At 39.1% G+C, this 21,393-nt stretch overlaps 3 protein-coding genes and 1 long non-coding RNA gene across 5 annotated transcripts; all 4 read right to left on the reverse strand.

Moving 5' to 3' along the window:
* Window positions 1-1,617: 1,617 nt before the first annotated feature.
* Window positions 1,618-2,876, reverse strand: LOC119793892. Of its 2 annotated transcripts, none has more exons than XR_005282149.1 (4): window positions 2,539-2,876; window positions 2,291-2,445; window positions 2,065-2,148; window positions 1,618-1,925 (listed from the first exon to the last, which is right to left on the reverse strand). It is a non-coding gene; the product is annotated as an uncharacterized LOC119793892 (long non-coding RNA). The 2 variants fall into 2 exon arrangements; XR_005282148.1 differs by having other exon boundaries at window positions 2,006-2,148.
* Window positions 2,877-2,960: 84 nt separating this feature from the next.
* Window positions 2,961-4,984, reverse strand: LOC119793916 (myosin-2 heavy chain-like). Its single transcript, XM_038301212.1, has 2 exons — window positions 3,588-4,984; window positions 2,961-3,059 (listed from the first exon to the last, which is right to left on the reverse strand). The coding sequence occupies exons 1-2, from the start codon at window positions 4,982-4,984 to the stop codon at window positions 3,023-3,025; spliced, it is 1,434 nt and encodes a 477-aa protein (XP_038157140.1). The 3' UTR covers window positions 2,961-3,022.
* A 4,566-nt stretch (window positions 4,985-9,550) lies between these two features.
* LOC119793888 (claudin-10-like) lies at window positions 9,551-15,512 on the reverse strand. The gene is made up of 5 exons (XM_038301175.1): window positions 15,138-15,512; window positions 11,439-11,600; window positions 11,283-11,364; window positions 10,118-10,225; window positions 9,551-10,021 (listed from the first exon to the last, which is right to left on the reverse strand). Exons 1-5 carry the CDS (start codon window positions 15,367-15,369, stop codon window positions 9,823-9,825), a joined length of 783 nt encoding a protein of 260 aa, XP_038157103.1. The 5' UTR covers window positions 15,370-15,512; the 3' UTR covers window positions 9,551-9,822.
* Window positions 15,513-15,699: 187 nt separating this feature from the next.
* LOC119793889 (claudin-10) lies at window positions 15,700-18,895 on the reverse strand. The gene is made up of 5 exons (XM_038301176.1): window positions 18,545-18,895; window positions 17,625-17,786; window positions 17,438-17,525; window positions 17,241-17,348; window positions 15,700-17,162 (listed from the first exon to the last, which is right to left on the reverse strand). Exons 1-5 carry the CDS (start codon window positions 18,774-18,776, stop codon window positions 16,976-16,978), a joined length of 777 nt encoding a protein of 258 aa, XP_038157104.1. The 5' UTR covers window positions 18,777-18,895; the 3' UTR covers window positions 15,700-16,975.
* Window positions 18,896-21,393: the final 2,498 nt, after the last annotated feature.

Here is a 21,393-nt window from a genome sequence, read left to right on the forward strand (position 1 = left end):
GCGCTGCTGCTCGAGATGGAAAAAATGAAGTTTTGCTGCTGGACGCGGCGCATCAACCAATCAGAGAAGCTGATCTGGGAGCTGGCCGTGAGACAGACACATCGCTGATGTCACAGAGCGCTGTGATCGCTCCTCTGAAACAGTTTATTGACGCCTAAATTAACTTAAGATTCTGAAACCTGAAGGCTGCTGTTGAATGGTATTCCTACTGACCACGCACCGCTGGTATGTGGGGTTCTGAGCGGCTCCGACAGAACTAATATTGGAAGGCAAGATGGTAATCTGGATGAACTGACTGCAATGATTACGTTTTCAGGTAGACTTTCTCACTTAAAAACATATTAAAACTACTTTATTCCCACTGATCACAGCAAATACAGCTGCAAGGCAAAGAAAGGATAGGATAGCTCCGCCCAACACGCGTCAGACACACTTTTGCACCGCGTAGCCAGAGCAGCAAAGCTGCTTCAGCCGCGCGTCAGAACTAACTAGTACAATCTAAACTGCAGGCACCAGGATAATAAAAGCGAACATATTCTGCCGGCAGATTTCTGCATTTTAAGTTAATTTATGCGTCAATAAACTGTTTCAGAGGAGTGATCACAGCGCTCTGTGTCATCAGCAATGTATCTGTCTCACGGCCAGCTCCCAGGTTTGATTAATACTTTGTAATAAATACATGAATAAAGCACAATCATACTCAGTTTTGCTCCCACTCTATTTTTAAATATGCAGTAGAGGTATTTAAACGTAGTAGAGGACATGTACCTGTATATAAAACCCGCGCCCTATGGTCCAGTGCGCCTTATGTGTGTGTTAAATACAGTAATAGCACACATAACTGAGACTGCGCCTTTTAGTACGGTGCGCCTTATGGTGGTGAAAATACGGTACTACTCATTGATTTCTTAAAACCTACAGTGATAACATTAGGGCAGTGGGAGAAGATGCATATCCCGTCCCACAGCATTAAATGACCTAATTGCTCTGTCCAATACATTGTTCATTTTTAATAAGCTCACCAAGGAGTTAATAAAAATCTTGGCCAGTAAAATAACAGAAATATAATTTGTTCACTGTTTATTTTTAACTTCTGTAGCTGTGCACTTCTACTGTAATTGGAGTGGGAAATATGGAGGTGGCAAGCAGACAAGGCATCAGGTTATTAGTTGGCTGTTGATACAAACCAGCAAAGTTTGGTCATTTTGATGGAAGACAATGAGAGATAAACTCTTTCTTCACAAATACAAATATAAACTGAGTTGTTATTTTTATGGCGTGAGCCTCGCAGTCAGGACAAAACACAACGTGGTGTGGTATTTGAACATATTTTGTAATCCCTTCTCCCATCTCAATGAGAGCTTAATCCTTCTTGACTATTTGAGACAGCTTGTGCATCAACATTTTATTTAAACTTGCACAGATCAGACAGTTGTATTATCAAAGGGGCAATGGCAGTGATGGTAGAAGCATTGTTCTTGTAAAATAAAAATAAGAGATTATTTTTGCTATAGGTAATATCCAGTGTGGGTCCATCAATAAATTGCCTGCAAGTTGTTATGGTTTTAGGTATTTGCCTAACCCACATGCAGAACACTCACAGGAGACAATGCAGTCTTTTAAAAGTTTATTTATACAGAAAATAAGTATTGAAAATGATGATGCCAAGGGGCAGGTGTGGCAGGAGACTTTGGAACATCAGATGAATCCGCCTCGGGGGAGTGAGATGGGGTCCGAGTGTTGGGCCAGAGGATGAAGGTGAGACTTGTGAGCATGGTGGAGGCGGATCAGGTTTGAACACAGTAAACTGAGGAGAGGAGTCAGTAGCTTCCAGCCAGTAGATGTACCAAGAGATCACAATTAATCTGTAGTGAATTGTGGTGGAGGAAGATTGCTTGTGAACGAAATCCAAAGGCTTTAGTTTCCTGAAGGGAACAAAGGAGAACGAGGTAAGAGTAGAGAAACCAGGGAAAACAATGCAAGAAGTCAAGAGGGCCACAAGTACCACTTAAGATTAATATTCTGGCATTGAAGTGCTGGCAGCCAACTCCTTGTAGTCTTAACCTGATGAGAAACAGGTGCAGGCAATCAGCAGAGCAGCCCAACCGACCATGCTCCCAGATAACCTCTGGAGGATGGACTTGAAAACTGCAAAAAAATAGAGGAGGAATCAGGACCAAGAACCAGACCCCAACACAAATATCAGGCTGAAGAACCCCAAAGGGCTCTACAGTGCATTCTGTTATGGTGCAAAAGGTTGAAATTATGTTGTTAAAATTTGCACTCTTACTCGTCGTCTTCAACTCCATTCAGGAACAGCTTCTTGGGGGCAGAGGTCTCAGCTAAGAGTCCCAGACTTCCGTCTCCATGGACACCTCCTCCAGCTCTGCTACCAACGGAGAGGCAAACTACCTACAACATGTCCGGGGTCGTCCGCTTGACTTTCTGTTTAGGAGAAGTAAGTTGTAATTGTTACTACTTACTTTTTCCAAGCAATGTGGTCAACACCACTCACAAGGTAGTGAGGCTACTGTATACCCATAGCTGGGACAGTGGTTAACGAGTGCCAAGAAATGTCCACATATTGTGGGGTATTGCACTTCGTCTCTGGGGCCCACTGTTGCTCCGAGATCCCCCGCAGTTTGGCCTGGATCAATAAAGTACCCAGTTTCCGTGTGTGGCCACGTGGAGGCACTGCAGGGGTCTTTGTGGTGGAGAGGCTATGTACTGGCAGGAGAAGAACCAGACACGTGGTTCTTTTCACCCTACATGTAGGGACAAGCCAGCTGCAGTAGCTGAATTCCAAGCACACAGCTGAATCTCAGAACTACTGCAAGAGACGCTTCCACACACACTTATGTGCATTCGCATGCACACAAACACACTTTTTTTTTTTTTTTTTCTTTTTTTCTTTTTTTTGCTTTATTGTATTTTTTTTTGTTTGTTTTTTTGTACTTTTTTTTGTCTTTTTTGATGATTTTTTAGGAAGAGTTGCTTTCATTTTTAGCCTGGGCACATTTTTCTAGTTGTTATTCTGAGAAGTGTTGCTTTTCTTCCATTTTTCTGGGTTCTTGAGACCCAGACCGTGTCGTATCTTTTTCCAAACTGATGGGTCTTTCACTTTGAAGATTTTCCATCGTCTCTGTAGATTTTTGTTTCAGGTATCCAAACTCGTGAGCCATTTTCTGATGGTTTTCCTTCTCCGTATGAGTTCATTGATGAGCTGGAGGTCAAACTTTGCTCTCTTCTTATTAGCATTTTCTTTTTACAGATCATGTCATGCTGATAGGTTTCTACTTTTTGCATCAATAAAGAAATGTCTGTGTTATATTTTGAACTTAGTTCCTGGTATGAAACCTTCATCTGCTCCATCTGAAACTGCAGGACTGCATTCTCAGCTATAAGGCTGTTGATGAACTTTTGGTCTTGCTTCATTTTTATTTTTTTCTTTGCTTTATTGTATTTTTTTTTATTTTTTTTGTGCTTTTTTTGTCTTTTTTTAAGATTTTTTAGGAAGAGTTGTTTTCATTCCTGGCCTGGGCACATTTTTCTAGTTGTTATTCTGAGAAGTGTTGCTTTTCTTCCATTTTTCTGGTTTCTTGAGACCCAGACCATGTCGTATCTTTTTCCAGACTGATGGGTCTTTTTTTGAGCAACTTGCTTCTGTTGGTTCAGCATCTGGACTTTCCTGTTGCTCTGACAGGGTTTCCACAGAGCAGCCAGTCTCTTTCTTTGATTCAGATTTGAGAATATCATAATCTCTCAGCATCTCCTCTATGAACTCATCTACCTCCATGGTGGACACATTAGTAATAATAACGTCCTCTGACAGGGTCTCAAGATCCATGGATGCAGGTTCGGAAATGGTCTTCACAGGGATGGAGTCTTCTTTCTGTCTCGGTTCCTGACGCCTGGCCTTTTTGCGTTTTGGACGACCAAGGTCTTCTTTGTCATGGAGCTCTGCTTTCAGGTGTTCCAGCTCTGTTTTATAACTAACCTCACACTCAGAGTACTGTTGTTGAAGGGTAATCAGTTGTTTTTGGAGAGCGTCCTTCTCGGCCCCAAGTTCACAGTAGCTCCTAATTTTTTCAGAATGAGCTTTTATTTCTTTATCAAACTCCTGCTGAAATGCTTCTTTCTCCTGTGTTAGAGCAAAAACGTCTGTTTCGTACCTAGTTTTCAATTCCTGGTACAAGACCTTAACCTTCGCCAGTTCACTTTGAAGATTTTCCATCGTCTCTGTAGGTATTTGTTTCAGGAATCCAAACTCGTGAGCCATTTTCTGATGGTTTTCCTTCTCCGCTATGAGTTCATTGATGAGCTGGCGGTCAAACTTTGCTCTCTTCTCATTAGCATTTTTCTCACAGACCATGTCATGCTGATAGGTTTCTACTTTTTGCATTAGTAAAGAAATGTCTGTGTTATATTTTGAACTTAGTTCTTGGTATGAAACCTTCATCTGCTCCATCTGAGTCTGCAGGACTGCATTCTTAGCTCTCAGGCTCTCGATGAGCTTTTGGTCTTGCTTCATTTTTTCTTCATAACGTATCTGTAAGTTGACCTGCTGGTTTGCTCCAGCGTTCTCAGTTTCGTCTGTAGAGCGAAGCTCCTCGTAACAATTCTTGATTTTGTCTAGTTCTTGTTGGAGGGCAGCATTTTTCTCTTTTTCAGTTTGGATTTGTGATATAAATGCTTCCTCTTGGACAATATGAGCAACCTTTAAATGCTCAAAGTCTACTTGCAGCATCTTTTTCTTTTTGTATTTCATGTCATTGTTCACCTTAGATGCGATAGTGGCAGGGCTGAGAATTTCTGGATCTGTAAACTTTTGAATTCTCATCAGTTCTCGCTTGGTTTCTTTGCCCTTATTAATGAACATCTCTTTGAGATTTTTCTGCCGTTTTAACTCACTTTTTGCTTTTTCAAGCTCTTCCTCAAGGGTGGATACCTTTTGGTTTTCCTCCAACCATTTAGATTTCTCCATTTCCAAAAGAGAGTTGAGCCTTTTGATTTCATCCTGGACAGGATTATTAGGCTGCCTGTTGTTAATGCAGCTTTTCTGATTTTGTCGAGCTTCCAAACTATACGGCTGATATCTGCTCCCACCGTTGTGGTAATGTTGCCTTTGATGTGGCATTTTAACACAAATAAACGGTTGTTAAAGTTTGTGTTAATCTGTAAAAAGTTTGAAATCTCGACTAGAAGGGGGCTATGCTTACGTCTGAACTCGTCAGTGGTGCTGCAAGCAATAATGCAATAATGAATTCTGATCTGATGACATCAGGGTTCTAAAGCAATGACATCACAGAATTATGGGATGTCCCTTAGAATGCTGACATAGGACACGCCCACAACTCCCCCCACCCCCCACCCCCACCCCCCCACACACACACACATACTAGTTCTGCCATCGTAGTGAGGACCATGTGTTGAGTCCTATTGACTTCCACTGATTTTTATTCATTTTAAACCCTTTTTATGCCCTAATCCTAAAAATAACCCTAAACCTAACATTACTGATGCATACCTCACCCTAACCCTAACTAATTAACATGTTAGCCCTAAACCTAACCATTAGCAAAAAAGCATGTGAGGACTTGCAAAATTTGATTGTGAAAATGGAATTGCGGTCCTCACTCTGAGGGCTAGACAGATACACACTCCCCCACACACCCCCACACACATGACTTATGGGGACATTTCATTTACTTACATTCATTTAAACCAGATCCCTAGCCTAACCCTAACTATTACCAACATACACCTAACCCCAACCCCAACTCAAAGAACAGAACTTTACCATATTGGGACCAGGATTTTGATCCCCATAAGGACATAGGTCACCATGAGGTGACTGTGTAAACAGATTAAAGTGTCCACACCGTAAAACAAGTACACACACACACTTCAAGCTCCACCCCCCAAACATTATATGAGATTAGGATTTTTTTATTTATTTATACATTTTAGCTTTTTATGGTCATAGTGCCCTTTGTCTTTTTAACTTTGTAGGTGATTATTTGAGTCATTGCTGTAACATTTCTGCACTGTCCATTTTTGTAATGGCATCGACTATGGGAGAATTATCCTGCCATAATGCAAGAGCACATAATTTCAATTTGAGAAAAGAATGTCATCTTCTTGCACTCAAAACTTATAATGCTAACACTCAAAACATGCACTCTCTCTCAAATATTTTCTCTTCTCTCTCAAAGAACTCATGCTCTTCCTCAACACTGAAGTCCTCAGACATTTTTCTTTCGTTGTTTCTTTCTTTGCACAGGTAAACACCTGGCCCTTTATGCAAAAATAAACATTATGCAATGAAATATTTTCTTTGGATATACTTTAGGGATTCCTTTTGGTAGATATTAAAGCATTTTTAGTATCACCTATTGTGAGCTGGAAGAAATAAATCTTGATAGTTCAACACAGGTTTTTTTATGCTTAGCAGGGGATGATCAGCCACATAGTTTATTAAGTAGCAAGAGCAGGAAGAGACATACTACTGACAGCGAACTATCAGTGTGGAGCATACAGTAAAGCACAGACTCTGAGCTACGTGTGTGCAAAGACGTATCTCTGCACAAGCACAGCTGGACAATCAGTTTGTCAGAGTTCAGCAGTACTGGACCATTCTGGGTTATTTTCTCCCCTGCTGCGGCTGCCATGATCGAGCTTTGGTCATGCAGAATGTGCACTGCTGCACACCAGGTGGGTGGCATGACCAAACAAGACGCTGCAGCACGGCTGATATTGCTTAGCGGATTACAGCACAATGATGCATTTTAAATGTCTGGCCGACCAGCCGCTCTCATTTTTATTTATCCTCGTCTCGTTGATGAAAACTCACACCCATGAGTCGTCAAGTTTTTGTCATAAAACATCCACGTTGAGCTCGTCAGTGTTCGTTATCGTCCTGAAAAAAAAAGGAGCGTCAGCAAAATAATTCCGCCATTGTCGTTCTTGACGAAAACAACACTGAAAGCTAACTACGGTAAAATAAGTAAATATTTCAAACCTTTAACATCAGTTCTTACTGACCACTTTCCCGCTCTAACAGGGACCTTTGAGTTTTGTGTTTTTAACTTCTTTAACAATCCACCTGTAGCTAAGTCCTGTTTATCTTAGTTCTCACAGATTAAAAATGAATAACTAATACTCTGACAGCACAAATGTTTAAGTTTGATCAGTTTTCACCAGATAGTTTACTAGTCTTAAGATATTTTTGCTAGTCTTATGAAGACTAGTAAACATATCTAACACCATGCTCTCTTGTCTTTCCCACTTTGAAAAGTGGCTAAAGGAGATGGTCTTTAGTATGTTGCATTAGACCCCAGACAATCTGGTCAACTTATAAAAGTATGAATACAAAGGTACACCTGGGTTTGTTTATGAAAAATTTCCTAAAGTTAGATTTTTTAACCAACCTGATGAATGTTTTAATGTAGCTGAATTTTTGGCAGTGTTGCTCTAAAAACAACTCAACTATTCCTTAACTGCAAAAAATACCCTTTTGTAAAGTTTGAACATTTTGACAAAATGAGACAAGAATTAATATTATTTCCGCACCAAACTTTTATTAATTTATTTTGGTTGATTAACATCTAACTTTTTATTAAAATAATGTTATTATAAAAAACAACAACTTTATAGTATAAATGAGAAATATCTGCTTTTGAAAACATACCATAGGCAGTGTTTAAAATCCATTTACATTTGCATTTGTTTATTAATGTAATTAAAGATTAAATTTAACATTTTAGGTTGTATTTTTAATAATTTTAATAATTTTTAATAATAGATAATAAAAAGTTTTTCTATTAAATAAAAAACTATTAGCCAGCAGAGGGCATAAACTGATGCTGTATTGAAAGCATTTAGCTTAATGGAGACACTGTACAGTGCTGTGAAAGAATATTTGAATATCTCTCAGGTGTTATTCCTTTTATTTTAAAACAGATGATATTATCAGACCATGTCAACATGAATAATCACCAAAGTAGATTTTAAATGATACTTTGTGTCAATATTACTTCCGATTAAATTTAACGTATCTTCCCTCTGTCAATTTATAGTAATATCTGACATGAATCGTTTCCCATCACAGTGAAGAGAAACCAGCTCCATTCTTCTTTGCAAAAACTTTTAGATTTAACCATAAATATAAACACATTTCTTTTTACTTATAAACTACCTGTTTCTGATCACATAAAAGCATCGTATAGCGTTATCATTCCCAATCTGATCTAAGTCCATAATCATACTAGGTTACTTTAAAACCTAGAATTTGGTAGTTTTAAGCCACTAGAGGTGGACTTGCAGTTCAGTTATTCAGTTCTGCTGTAGGGACAAAACAATCAGATTAATCGATTATTGAAATAATCATCAACCAATTTAGCAATCAGATCATTTCTAACTTTAAATAAAATATACATTTTGAAGTCTTTAATGTTTGTTTTTCAATTTAAACACTTTTATATTGATGTATGTTAATGTGCTAAGCATATATATCCTTAAATGAATCATAGAAATAGATTACTGAACTAATCAATACTTGCAGCCCTATTCTGCAGTATAACCCAGGTGGTATTAAGGTTAAGGACTGATTCTTCTACAGAACATTCCAGAAGAGATCAGAGTTAAGTGGTAAGTTCATGACTTCATCGGTAATAGTATATCATCAAGGCCCTGAAGCAGCAAAGCAGACCCAGACAGTCATACCACCACCACCATGTTTCATTATATGTCATGATCCCACTTTGTTTAAATGTTTACTTTTATTTATTATCTCTGTTAACTTGGTGTATGGGTTCTCTTATAATATTATAATCTTTTTACATCCTACCACATAATATTTTTCAAAGTTTATTCTATACATTGAGATATTTTCTGTTGGCTTTTCACTGTTTTTTTATTTTTCTATCTGGTCCTTCTCATATTATATCTCTTTCTCCTCTCCTACCTTAATTGTTCCTGGCTGGAATCTTCTCTCCATCTGCCTCATTGTCCAATGGTTCCCTTCCTGTGTCTCAAATGCTTTGCCCTGATTTCTTGATTTTTTTGTCCAGTTCTCATATTTCTGTAAGTTTTTCTCATTTTATTTATGAAATTAAACTTAATTTTTGCCTCAACCTTTTCATGATATTGTATAAAGAATGTTTCTGACTTCTTTGTTATTTTTTTGCCTGACCATTTAGGACACACAAAGACACATACACACGCACGTATTTTTCTTTTGTTTGATGTGTTTGTTATATTCTACCTTTAATGACTACTGTAAATGAAAATTGTATCTCAAGAATAAGAAATAAAGCTTTAATCTTGAACCACTCCCTTATGTTTTCTCCATGTGTGCAAAACAAATCTCACTGTGGTTGTCCAGAGCTCTAACTTCAGGGATTGGTCCAGTTCTTTTGGTTGGAGATTTTTTCTATCTGCTTCATATTATCAGACATATTTTTACTGTATATAAAAGGATATATCTATTCTGTAAGCCTTGCAGGTAAGCCCTAGGTTTGGCTAGTGGAACCACCTCAAAATAAGGTTGAAAATCAAGATAGTGAGTTTATTCATGCTTACACAAATTACTTATTTTACATTGGATGATTTTTTTTTTTTTTACAACAATTTTCCCTTAATGCAATTATCATATGAAAACCATATTTTGCATTAATTTAGAATATCTATGTCTTACATTAAAATGCCTTGTTTGATCTAAAAATGTAGATATGGGAAAGAAAAAGGAGCAGAAAAATATATGTAGGGAGAGCGAATATTTTTTCATAGCACTGCACATTGCTTCCCTTCTACAAATAAAATTCAGACGTAAACATTGCTGCCCGTCTGTCTAGTATAGCTGGAGATGGTAGAGATGCTGCTGTTTCTGCTTTCGCTTGAGCTTCTTTGGCTTCTTGTTTTCTTGGTGTCTGTGATCTCTGTGCGAGCTGATGATGCGTAGCTCTTTCTTGACGGAACAAAGGTGTAGCCAGGGTACTGGTTAATGAGGTCTTTCTTTGGTCTGTGAGGATTAAATTAGACAAATATACAGCTTTATTTTAGAGACAATTGAAAAAGCTGAATGTTAAAACAAAACATTCAGAATCAGCATTTTTACCTTGAGTCGAATGCTTCCCTCCCAGCTAAGATACAGTACACAAGGCCTCCAGCAACAAGTAAAGTGGAGCCTCCCCAGCCGATGAAGACTCCAACTCCGATCTCAAACCTGGTAACAACCAAAAGAGCTACTGAAGTGTTGCTTTTGTTTTGTTTATACATACTTAAAGGAAAATTCCAGTTTTTAACACTTTTAGCCCATTTTCTGTAGTGTCCAGGATGCATTCGAATGATCGACACCAAAATTTTGACAATTGGTCCTGTCTCTGCTATTTGGCTCATGCAGAATCCCCCCCTGGCTGCTTCAGAATGGCTTCCATAGTGCATGCCCGATAATGTCCTTAAAACAACCTTAAACGTTCTTTTTTAAAAATATGCTACTCACCGGGTCGTCAGCGCTGTTCAATGACGTTCCAAAAAAAGTTTTGTGAAGAAAAACCGTTCCTGTCTTGTTTTATTTAGCATTTTGTAAATCCCAGAACTATTTTTTCCGATACATCACAACCGCTTATAAACTTCCGCTTCCCGTTCGAATCTGAAGCGTTGCACACTCCAGACCACTAGTTGGCGACAATGTCTCTATATACTCCTCCTCAGTATATTCCGGTTCAAAACGGTATCCTCTACCGTCAAACTCAAAGTCCAATATGTCCTCCTCAAGAATCCACCTTTCGTATTCCATTTTCAGAGTTTTTTAAAGTGTTTAACAGAGACGTTAGCACCTCGACGTCAGAGTACACAGAGTGAAGCGAAAAGACTACAACTAAGTGTAAACAGGCCCCATTTCCGTTTCAGGTGGCAGAGGGATATTGACTATTCCAACAGAACTCAATGGGATTTACAAAATGCTAAATAAAACACTACAGGAACGTTTATTCTTTACGAAACTTTTTTTGGAACGTCATTGAACAGCGCTGACGACCCATGAGTAGTATATTTTAAAAAAAGAACGTTTAAGGTTGTTTTAAGGACATTATCGGACATGCACTATGGAAGCCATTCTGAAGCAGCCAGGGGGGGATTCTGCATGAGCCAAATAGCAGAGACAGGACCAACTGTCAAAATTTTGGTGTCGATCATTCGATTTCATCCTGGACACTACAGAAAATGGGCTAAAAGTGTTAAAAACCGGAATTTTCCTTTAATATTAGACATGTTGCACATACTTCTGTTCAACGAAGTTGGGGTTGTCAAACTCTGATCGAATTTTGTTTCCATAATATGAGAACGCTGTCATTGCGGACAGGCCTGAAACAACACAAGGAGATTACTTTAAATATTAACCACAATGAGTACATCAATAAGATCGTTCTGGCTTTTACCTCCTATAAGGTAGTTCATTCCACCAGCAAATGTTACTTTTGCATTGGTAATCTCTGAGCCCCCAATCTTGGTGCACTTCATTCCCACTAAGACCAGAATGCATCCGAAGAAGGCCAAGATAATGCTGATGATGATGAGAGCTCGGCACATGTGAATGTCCCCTGTTAAAAAGCAGAACAATTTGAATGTTTTTGTTTTGGACCAAGCTTCCTGGAGCAGATTCTTGGAAAATGTTCATACAGTCTGAACATTTTTACCATAACAACCACAAATTTTTATGCATTTGTTTATTTTTACCTGTCAGACTACCTTGAAGTACACTATATTGCCAAAAGTATTTGCTCACCTGCCTTGACTCACATATGAGCTTAAGTGACATCCCGTTCCTAATCCATAGGGTTCAATATGACGTCGGTCCACCCTTTGCAGCTAGAACAGCTTCAACTCTTCTGGGAAGGCTGTCCACAAGGTTTAGGAGTGTGTTTATGGGAATTTTTGACCATTCTTCCAGAAGCGCATTTGTGAGGTCGCACACTGATGTTGGACGAGAAGGCCTGGCTCTCAGTCTCCGCTCTAATTCATCCCAAAGGTGTTCTATCGGGTTGAGGTCAGGACTCTGTGCAGGCCAGTCAAGTTCATCCACACCAGACTCTGTCATCCATGTCTTTATGGACCTTGCTTTGTGCACTGGTGCACAGTCATGTTGGAAGAGGAAGGGGCCAGCTCCAAACTGTTCCCACAAAGTTGGGAGCATGGAATTGTCCAAAATGTCTTGGGATGCTGAAGCATTCAGAGTTCCTTTCACTGGAACTAAGGGGCCAAGCCCAGCTCCTGAAAAACAACCCCACACCATAATCCCCCCTCCACCAAACTTTACACTTGGCACAATGCAGTCAGACAAGTACCGTTCTCCTGGCAACCGCCAAACCCAGACCCGTCCATCAGATTGCCAGATGGAGAAGCGCGATTCGTCACTCCAGAGAACGCGTCTCCACTGCTCTAGAGTCCAGTGGCGGCGTGCTTTACACCACCGCATCCGACGCTTTGCATTGCACTTGGTGATGTATGGCTTGGATGCAGCTGCTCGACCATGGAAACCCATTCCATGAAGCTCTCTGCGCACTGTTCTTGAGCTAATCTGAAGGCCACATGAAGTTTGGAGGTCTGTAGTGATTGACTCTGCAGAAAGTTGGCGACCTCTTCGCACTATGCGCGTCAGCATCCGCTGACCCCGCTCCGTCAGTTTACGTGGCCTACCACTTCGTGGCTGAGTTGCTGTCGTTCCCAAACACTTCCATTTTCTTATAATACAGCTGACAGTTGACTGTGGAATATTTAGGAGCGAGGAAATTTCACGACTGGATTTGTTGCACAGGTGGCATCCTATCACAGTTCCACGCTGGAATTCACTGAGCTCCTGAGAGCGACCCATTCTTTCACAAATGTTTGTAAAAACAGTCTGCATGCCTAGGTGCTTGAATTTATACACCTGTGGCCATGGAAGTGATTGGAACACCTGATTCCAATAATTTGGATGGGTGAGCAAATACTTTTGGCAATATAGTGTAGATCACAACAGAAAAAGTGGAAGGAAAGAAAAGCTATGCATTTCTATCGAGCCCACTTTGCTATGATGTCCTGAGATAAAAATCTATCTTCAAGATAAACCCAATTTGCAAATTGTCCACTTCTGTGCCATCCAGGCTCAGTGTAACTATTGCAAGTTTTGTTAGAGAACAATAGTGAACAAAACACATCAGGAACAGTAAGGAACACAGCAGACAACTCAGGAATGAAGCTGTGAAGAAATTGGAAGGCTTTGAACATTTCACAAAAACACGATGGAATCCATCATTTGCTCTTTAGGCTCCAGGGTCACATGTGAATTACCACAGTAATCATTGCTGGAGTAATTCCCTTTATTATATTCTTGCAATTGGTAGAATTATCAGATATCATGGGATACATTTCTACTACTACCCGTTACATAGACTAATGTATTGAGGACATAAAAAGCTAAATGACTTTAAATCTTCTGCTTATGTCCAAAGACAGAAGGTATTGTCTTTGGACCAGAGTCTTAAGACTGTAGCCAATCAGCCAGTCACTTCATCTGGGTGGAGATGTTATTTTTTTAATCAATATTTGCAGTAAATTTCATGTTAAACAGGTTTCTAGAAATTGCTTCTTCAGGAAGTCCCCTGATTATAGAGTGTTGTTGAAGGGGTGGGCTGCAGCTGATCGAAAAGCACAGCAGCCAGAGTTCTGATTAAATTTTAAAAAGAGAGCTAATATTTCTCCTATTTTAGCTTCCCCACGCTTACCTTCTGTTAGATTCAGAAGACGATCCTCTCTCTCACTTATAGGGCCCTAAATAACAAAGCTCTGTCTTATACCAGAGCTCTGACTGTTCCAGAAAATAGCGCTCTGCTCCCATTCTGCAGGTTTACAAGAGGCTCCAGCTACATCTGACCTGGCTCTCTGTCTAGCTGTAACACCATCCTGGAGAGAGGCATCAGCTGGGCTGCTGCCGTCAACAACTGCAATTATAGACGATAGAATGAGACTTGTTTTTCAATGGTTAATCCTGTTTCTCTCCTAGACATAGCTATGAGCTCAGCCTCGACTGTGACTAACTCTATGTGCTCTTTATCCTCCCTTAAGATATGAAACCAGCTCATAGCTCATCTTTCCCACACAGAGCCATGTATGGAGCTAGTTTAAAGTAACCCTCTATAACATTGAATGTATTTATGGATCAGGGCTTTTGTGTTCCTTCTGTGGGTCCGCTTGTGTTCTTAAACCCCCGGATGTCCTAGGTAGAAGGCTGCTCCCACTGAGCCTGGTTCTGCTGGAGGTTTCTCCCTATTAAAAGGGAGCTTTTCCTCCTCGCTCTCTCTGCATGCATGCTTGGTTTGAGGGATTGCTGCAGCGTCAACAACATATTGCAAGAGAATGTGTCATTTCCCTATAGGCACATCCAAGAGAAGCAACTCCTGTGATGTCAATGACTATATGCAATTGTCTGTATTTCCTTAGATAGATATGTTTTAACCAAATTTCTTTGGATGATTTGTTTGAATTGTGTTTTTAAAGTGCTTTGAGATGATGTGTAGTGTGAACAGGCACTATGTAAGTAAACAGAATTAAACTTTTAAGAGTATTAATTAGGTGGAAACCCCTTAAAACATGTGCTTTTTGCCAAAGAGCCCAACCATGCACAGTGTTAGTTAGAGAAACAACCGACAAGTCCACTCTGGAGGAGCTCCACATTCCCTTTCCCAGGTGGGACAGAGTGACATGATAACCTGTGCACTCTACAAATCTTGCCTTTATGGAAGAACAGCAAGAAACAAACTGAATGAAGAAAAGCAAAAGATATATTGAGCTTTGTTAGAATTCATGTAGCTGAGAGAGCAAACACAGAAGATCCTCTGATCAGTTGAGACTAAAGTTAAACTACCTGTTCTGTGTGCCAAATGCTATATATGGCAAAAAACTAACTCTGCTTTTCCTCCTAAAAACATTGTTCTAATGATCTAATATGATACTGCCAGCAACTTAAAAGGTTTACCTTTTAGCAGGACAATGACCCTACACATACAACTGAAACTTAGGTGGAATAGATCAGATCAGTGGGTCTGAATAAGCTTGATATTATGTAAATACCTTAGCAGGATGCCCTGTGCTGTACTTACAGTTCAATTCCAGCATTGATGGAATTCCCTTACAGTCAGATACACCGGTAGAGTCAGAAATGCAGTCCTTCCACAGATTGGAGAAGTAGTTGGCTGTCGTTAGGACAATACTGCCAACCTCAGACCAAGTCCAGATCTCTGTGGGCTGCGTTGAACAGACCAGGATCCATCCAGCCACGCAGACCACAAAGCAGCCAATCTCTGAGTACATCACCACAGTCCTGTAACCCATTTTGACCCGCCAGGTTCAGACAAGAATTAACAATCCAAACTCCTGAAACCGTGAGACACTTCGATTTAGAACCTGTTCAACTCTCCCCGATCCCCTTTGCTCTGAGATGGAAAAACACACACAAACGCACACAGCCAGGTCTGTGTACATCATCACATGTTATGCCTTGAAGGGCACTTCCTGTGTTTTGTAAAGAGCACTTGAGCTAATATGTTTGATGTGTAAACCTCAGAACCTTCCAGCTTGATTCAGTTTTTGCCAGCTCTGTCCCCAGACAGGTTATAAAATTCAAATGTGACAAAATATACACTGAGAGAGAAGAATCATAAATATCAAGCAAGTAATGATTTATTGAAATGTACCTGCAGTGCTACTAAATACAGTGGAGAAATACGTGACAGATTAACTTGGCCATAGTAGAAATAACAGGTTTTCTAAGACATAGTCACATTATCTGCTCTCATTGAATCACAGTAAAAGAGTAAACATAGCAAATATTTATATTACAGAAAGACAGACAAACATTATGACCAAAAACCAAAGGTTTGAATTTTGCCATATTAGGGTTAGTTGATTTTTGCTACATAAAAAAGTTCATGATGAAATTCATGATTAAAAAATATATTTAATTTAAAAGTGCATAAAATGATTTGAATCCTCACTTGTTATTTTTTTTAAAGATATGTGAGACAGAGTTATTTGTTGAGTTAAAATGTCTTCCTTTGATGTTTGACAAGAAGTTTCTGAGATACTAAAAGTCTATATTTGTGTTTATCTCTTAACACAGTTTTTTGGTCAATGTCAGATTTGACATCATGGTGATTAACTTAATCTTTACCTTTGACTGCATACTTCCACTGACTGCCCTGTCCTATTTTTAATATTGTGTTTTGTTGCTTATATCCTTTGTATTGTAGTGCCCTTGTATGTGTCGAAAGGCGCTTTGAATAAGATTAATTTTATTATTTGTCTTTTAAAGGTTTTTTTTGGAAAAAGTGTTATAAATAGTGAGGTTATGTGATATATTTCGGTTTGCTAATATAGTGATAGAAAAAAGAAAACAACATTAAGCTGAAATATTGCTAAGGGTTATATTAAACCTGTACTTTTTGCACTTTTGAAGAGTAGTTCATCAGTTTGCAGATTTAGATTTAGAGGTGTTCCTGGAGCTCATCCAAATTTTGTGAAGTGTGTAAGTAAGTCTGTCCATTCATTCATCCTTCCATCCTGTCTGTCTGTCTTTCTGTCATCTAACTTGGGGGTCAAAAATAGGGTGTAAATAGACAGTTTCACTTTTGGCTCAGCAATTTCTTTGCCTTTACATACTGGAAAATCAACTAAATTAGTTAACATTACATTGTTTAAAAAAGGTGATAATCGGGGCTGAGCCTTACCATATTTACAGCATATACACTGAATTACCTAACATATCTGTGGCTAATTGATAAAAGTAACCATAAGATTATTTATCACTGTTCATTTCAAAAGGAAAACAAAGCAATCAATTGAAAATTATATATAAACATTCTATTTAGTTTAATGAAACGTCATACACTTATTTAGAACCATATTGAAGAACTTTGCAAGACTTGCAGAGGCATTATCACTACACAAAAGCATCTCTTTCTGACAGTCTTGGTGAAGGTTGTGACAGCCTAGAGACCTTGCTGCTTGTTCTCCCTGAGACGTAAGACCCATACAGTCTGGAGGGTTCGTAGTATCCAGTGTACATGCTTCTTCCTTTGTAGGCTGGAGGCATGTATGTTGGTCGACCATAAACCTGTATCACTCTTCTAAAAAGCAAAACATAAATTGAATGGTCAGCTTATTGTATTGGACAGAGATGCTGATGAGGGATTTACTGTAGATACCTGTTGGGGAAGATTACTCCGATGACTGTTACAACATACAGCACAGCCCCGAAAAAGATTAAAAAACATCCCACCAAACCCAGAAATATGGGCGGTCCTAGATCATATCTGAAATTAAAACATAAAACAAAATCTTGATATACATGTTTTATTAAAACTGTTTTATGCAGCATTTTTATATATATAAAAAACTATACCTTAATTCTCCCCTTGGTAAGTTGGAGGCAAAAGCTGTTCTGGCGACTCTGTTGATGTATAAGCAGTAGGCAGCAAGACATGACACACCTGTGTGCAGAAGTTTCGTTGAAACCAACAAATTAAATGAAGGCAAAACATTTTTGCTGTTTTTTCATAAGAAAACACACCATGAACTCTTGCACTCACCACCAACAAAATGGAAAACAGCTCCTGAAAAGACCAGTTTGTCTTTGGTTGGTTCTGTTCCTCCGATATAAGTGCACTCCATCCCAACGAAGCAGCAAACGACTGCGAAGAACGCGAGTGTCAAGCCACACATCATCAACCCCCTCACTGCCTGGACATAATCTGTTAGTAAGACAAAGATGGAAAATTGAAAACCTTATTTGGTTGCACTGTGGGCTTTGAACAAGAAGACTCTGGGTTTTAATACCATCTGTCTTTATGATTTTTCTCACCAGGTACTCCAGCTTTCGATCACAGTCGTAAAACATGACTTTTAACAATTAATTGTTAAATTCTCTTAGTTAGTTAGTGCAGGCTGACGTTCATTTACAAAGAGAACATGACAAGGAATAAACAGAACAATAAACATTTAAAACATACTGCACACCCCACTTGCCCTTTAAGGATTACATTGTTAATAATGCTCTTAAGTCTGAACATAATTTACTTAAGAACTTTACATTTAAGAACTTTTAGCTGGAAAAACAATTATGTTTTTAGATAAAGCTTGTGAAATACATTTTTTCCTCTGTTTTCACTCACGTTTTGAGGTAAATTGGGTTGACATTTGTAGATAAATCAACATAATAGTCAATATTTGAAAGGAGATATTTTATACTACTTTAAAAAAGCCTTAATCATGTGAAGAAGCATTTTTTAAACTGATAAAAACCCCATCTTATTATATTTACTAAAGACTGTATGAGCTTTTAGCAAAAGATGTTGCACACCTAACTGATCACACTGGTTTAAAGTATTTTCTGCTCATGAATTAGTTTAACATTTACAGTATATCATTAGCACATGCTCACACTTTACAAAGCTTGAGAGACTGTAAAGTTCCTACTTTGCAAAACCTTCATTATTAAACGATAACTCACAGCTGACATTCCAGAGGACTGAATAATCTCTACAGTTGGTGACGGCAGTGGAATCGGTGAAACAGTCCTTCCACAGGTTGGACCAGTACCAGGCCACCTTGATAATAAAGGAACCACCTTGTCCTCCTATCTGGGTGATTCTCCAGTAATCCATTGCCATGGTGCACAGGACGAACAGCCATCCCAAGGAAGAGATCAAGAAGCCAAATATTTGGATCAAACGCTTCCTCATTGCTGAAGTGAAGAAATCTGCTAATTGAGCGTGCAGAAAAAGAATCTGAGCTCACACATCAACATTTGAGTCGGGAGGGTCACACGTGTCACGATAGAAGGTGGAGAAGATGACTGTGTGTTTGTGCTTTTAGTGTGGACGAGAGCTGTGTGACATTGCATAAGATGTTTATAGTAAACCTTCTGGAACATGCCATGTTGAAATGTGATTGTTTCACATCACATCAAGGCACTCCATTTAAGGGAGGAGTGTCAGATGTTGTACTCATGGAAAGACAAACTTTAAGAGTGGCTGTGGGCAACTCTAAAGCCAAATACAAAGTTTTTTCTAAAATACACTTCCTGACATTTCGTTCAATATTAAAGAGAAAGTGATTAAACCTTTTATTGGCTTAGAAACTTTCACCATGAAAGCAGTTATTGATATTAGGTTGCAAATAGTTGTGCCATGTAAACATGAACAAACTTAGATTCTGTTTTAGTTGTTATATATTTTTATTTTTGTCTGTCTTTGAAAAAACGGTAAAAAAATTTTTTTTCAGTGGCCCTAATACTCTTCCATAGAACTGCCTTCTTGTGTGCTTTCTGTCAATTGTGTGATCAGAAATGTGATGTGGGCGTGGCTTCTGCAGAAAAGGCGGGTTTAGGTCATTCCCCTTTTTCCACTGATGCAAAACTTCCCAGGGGTTTTGTATCAGAGATCTTTTTAAACTGTAAAATCTACTGAACGGGGCAGTTTGTTCTCGTTTTTACCTCTTTGAGAGAACATATTTTTCAGTTTGTGAAAAGTATGCACTGGTGTTGAAAGAAGATCGTTTTCTGACTGCCAGTAGCAGCTAGCTGTGACATGAACCACTGCTGTTTGTCTTTGGGGTTGCTAGATCATGAAAAACCCTTTCTTGAATCCACTGCTAAAAGTGTAAAAGTTTTACATTCATAATAAAAAAGCAAATCCATGGTCTTTAATATTCAATTTGATTTATGATTTCCATATTACATTAAATGCAACATTTGGAGTCATCATTCTGAGAACGAAGCAGTCCATGGTTTTAGCAGCAGATCCAGCTTCCCATTCCTTCTGCATATTTTCCCATTTTCTTATTTTCTCCACTTCATCATGATGATGTCTCTCAAATCAAAGCTGAACAGTAAAACCAGTGCACCAGTGTAACTGGTGCCACCCCCATTTGTTAACAATCGATGTTGACCATGTAATTAGCTCAGAACATAGGACTCACAATTCATTTGAGGTAGACAGTGGGAAAATTCAAAGCATTTATTTGTTATGTCGTCCAAGCACAGAAGAAGGAGTGAAGTCTAGAGACGCAGCACTCAGTTATTTGTTGCTTAGCCAGTACCCGAGAAGAGGAGCGCTGTCTTGCAGCAGCCAGAGCATGCAGAGGAACCAATGGATCCGGAGGGCAAATCCAAACCATGGTCAGAGGAAAGCTTCAAGGTCGACAACAGGTGGAATCCAGGTAACAGTCCAGCTTGAATAATCAGGCACCAAAGGCTGGGATCCTGAGGCTTAAATAGCAGCAGGAACAGGTGGATCTGATGAGAGATAATGAGCGCAGGGCGGAGCAAAGCAGATGTGTTGTCAAGATCATGACAGACCATTTCTATTTCACACTGAGATGTGTATGAAGCATTGAAACATGTACATTTTTACTTTTCTGCCAGACTTAAACAATTTTTGATCAATTTTTTCCATTTTTTAAAAATAAATTCCCACTTCTTTAAGCCTGCTGTGATTAAAAGATGTAACAGAAGTGAGACCTGCCCAGTCTGACAAAACTCCTTGTACATACTCATGACAAGCAGCAAAAGATTCAGTTTTATCTGTGTTTATGTTCTCTTTGACAGTGCTACCAGTTGCAGTTTCTTTGAGATCATTTGTCTGTTAAAAACACATTTTAGGCTATTCAGTTACTTTGGCAGCATTAGAGTGCCATGGTTCTGTTTATGTTTTATTTTTGAGTTTTCATTGGTTTTATTTCCATTTTATGATTTTCTAGTTATTTTTTATTGTATTTGAGTTCTTAGGGTATTTCTTGCTGCAATGGACTGGCGACCTGTCCAGGGTGTACCCCGCCTCTCGCCCATTGACTGCTGGAGATAGGCACCAGCACCCCTCGTGACCCCACTCGAGACAAGCGTGTAAGAAAATGGATGGATGGATATTTCTTGTTTGCCCTTTGTGCTCTTTTGTGTCAGTCACCTTTTCCCTAGCTCCTTTCTAGACTCCTTTGTTCACACCTGCTCCCAATCTGCTGATTAGCCTGGTCTTTGTTTCTTTCTCCCATATATGCACCTCCTGCTCAGTCACTGTTTCTGGTTTGTTGTCATTTCTTTGCCCCCTTGTTTAGAGTATTCCTTGTTTTCAGTATTTTTGGATTTTTGCTTCTGTTACCCTTTTTGTTATCATATCTGCAAGTAACCACCTTCTGCTTCGGTCTCTTTATTTGGGTCCTGTCGAACCTCCACCCAACTTGACATGGAGGGATTTGCAGACTATTACTATAGCAATACATATCTGCAATGGGTTTTCTCTCCATTTTAAGTATTTAAGATATCACGTCTTAAAATACAAATGTGCTATGGATTTAATAATGTAC

This window comes from Cyprinodon tularosa, unplaced genomic scaffold (genome assembly GCF_016077235.1).
Source record: "Cyprinodon tularosa strain WSP-4 unplaced genomic scaffold, ASM1607723v1 ctg463, whole genome shotgun sequence".
Lineage (NCBI taxonomy): Eukaryota > Metazoa > Chordata > Actinopteri > Cyprinodontiformes > Cyprinodontidae > Cyprinodon > Cyprinodon tularosa.

What these genes read in the sequence shown, in the direction of transcription:
- LOC119793889 (XM_038301176.1), bottom strand. Translation starts at nt 18,776, where the DNA reads ATGAGGAAGCGTTTGATCCAAATATTTGGCTTCTTGATCTCTTCCTTG. An exon ending in TTACCAAGGGGAGAATTAAG is followed by an intron (nt 17,349 to 17,437) that starts GTATAGTTTTTT and finishes TTTTAATTTCAG; the next exon opens with ATATGATCTAGGACCGCCCA. An exon ending in GGAGTAATCTTCCCCAACAG is followed by an intron (nt 17,163 to 17,240) that starts GTATCTACAGTA and finishes TTTGCTTTTTAG; the next exon opens with AAGAGTGATACAGGTTTATG.
- LOC119793888 (XM_038301175.1), bottom strand. Translation starts at nt 15,369, where the DNA reads ATGGGTTACAGGACTGTGGTGATGTACTCAGAGATTGGCTGCTTTGTG. An exon ending in ATCAATGCTGGAATTGAACT is followed by an intron (nt 11,601 to 15,137) that starts GTAAGTACAGCA and finishes GCTTTTTAACAG; the next exon opens with GGGACATTCACATGTGCCGA. An exon ending in AGGGAAGCATTCGACTCAAG is followed by an intron (nt 10,022 to 10,117) that starts GTAAAAATGCTG and finishes TAATCCTCACAG; the next exon opens with ACCAAAGAAAGACCTCATTA.
- LOC119793916 (XM_038301212.1), bottom strand. Translation starts at nt 4,984, where the DNA reads ATGGAGAAATCTAAATGGTTGGAGGAAAACCAAAAGGTATCCACCCTT. An exon ending in GGTCTCAAGAAACCAGAAAA is followed by an intron (nt 3,060 to 3,587) that starts ATGGAAGAAAAG and finishes GAACCCAGAAAA; the next exon opens with ATGGAAGAAAAGCAACACTT.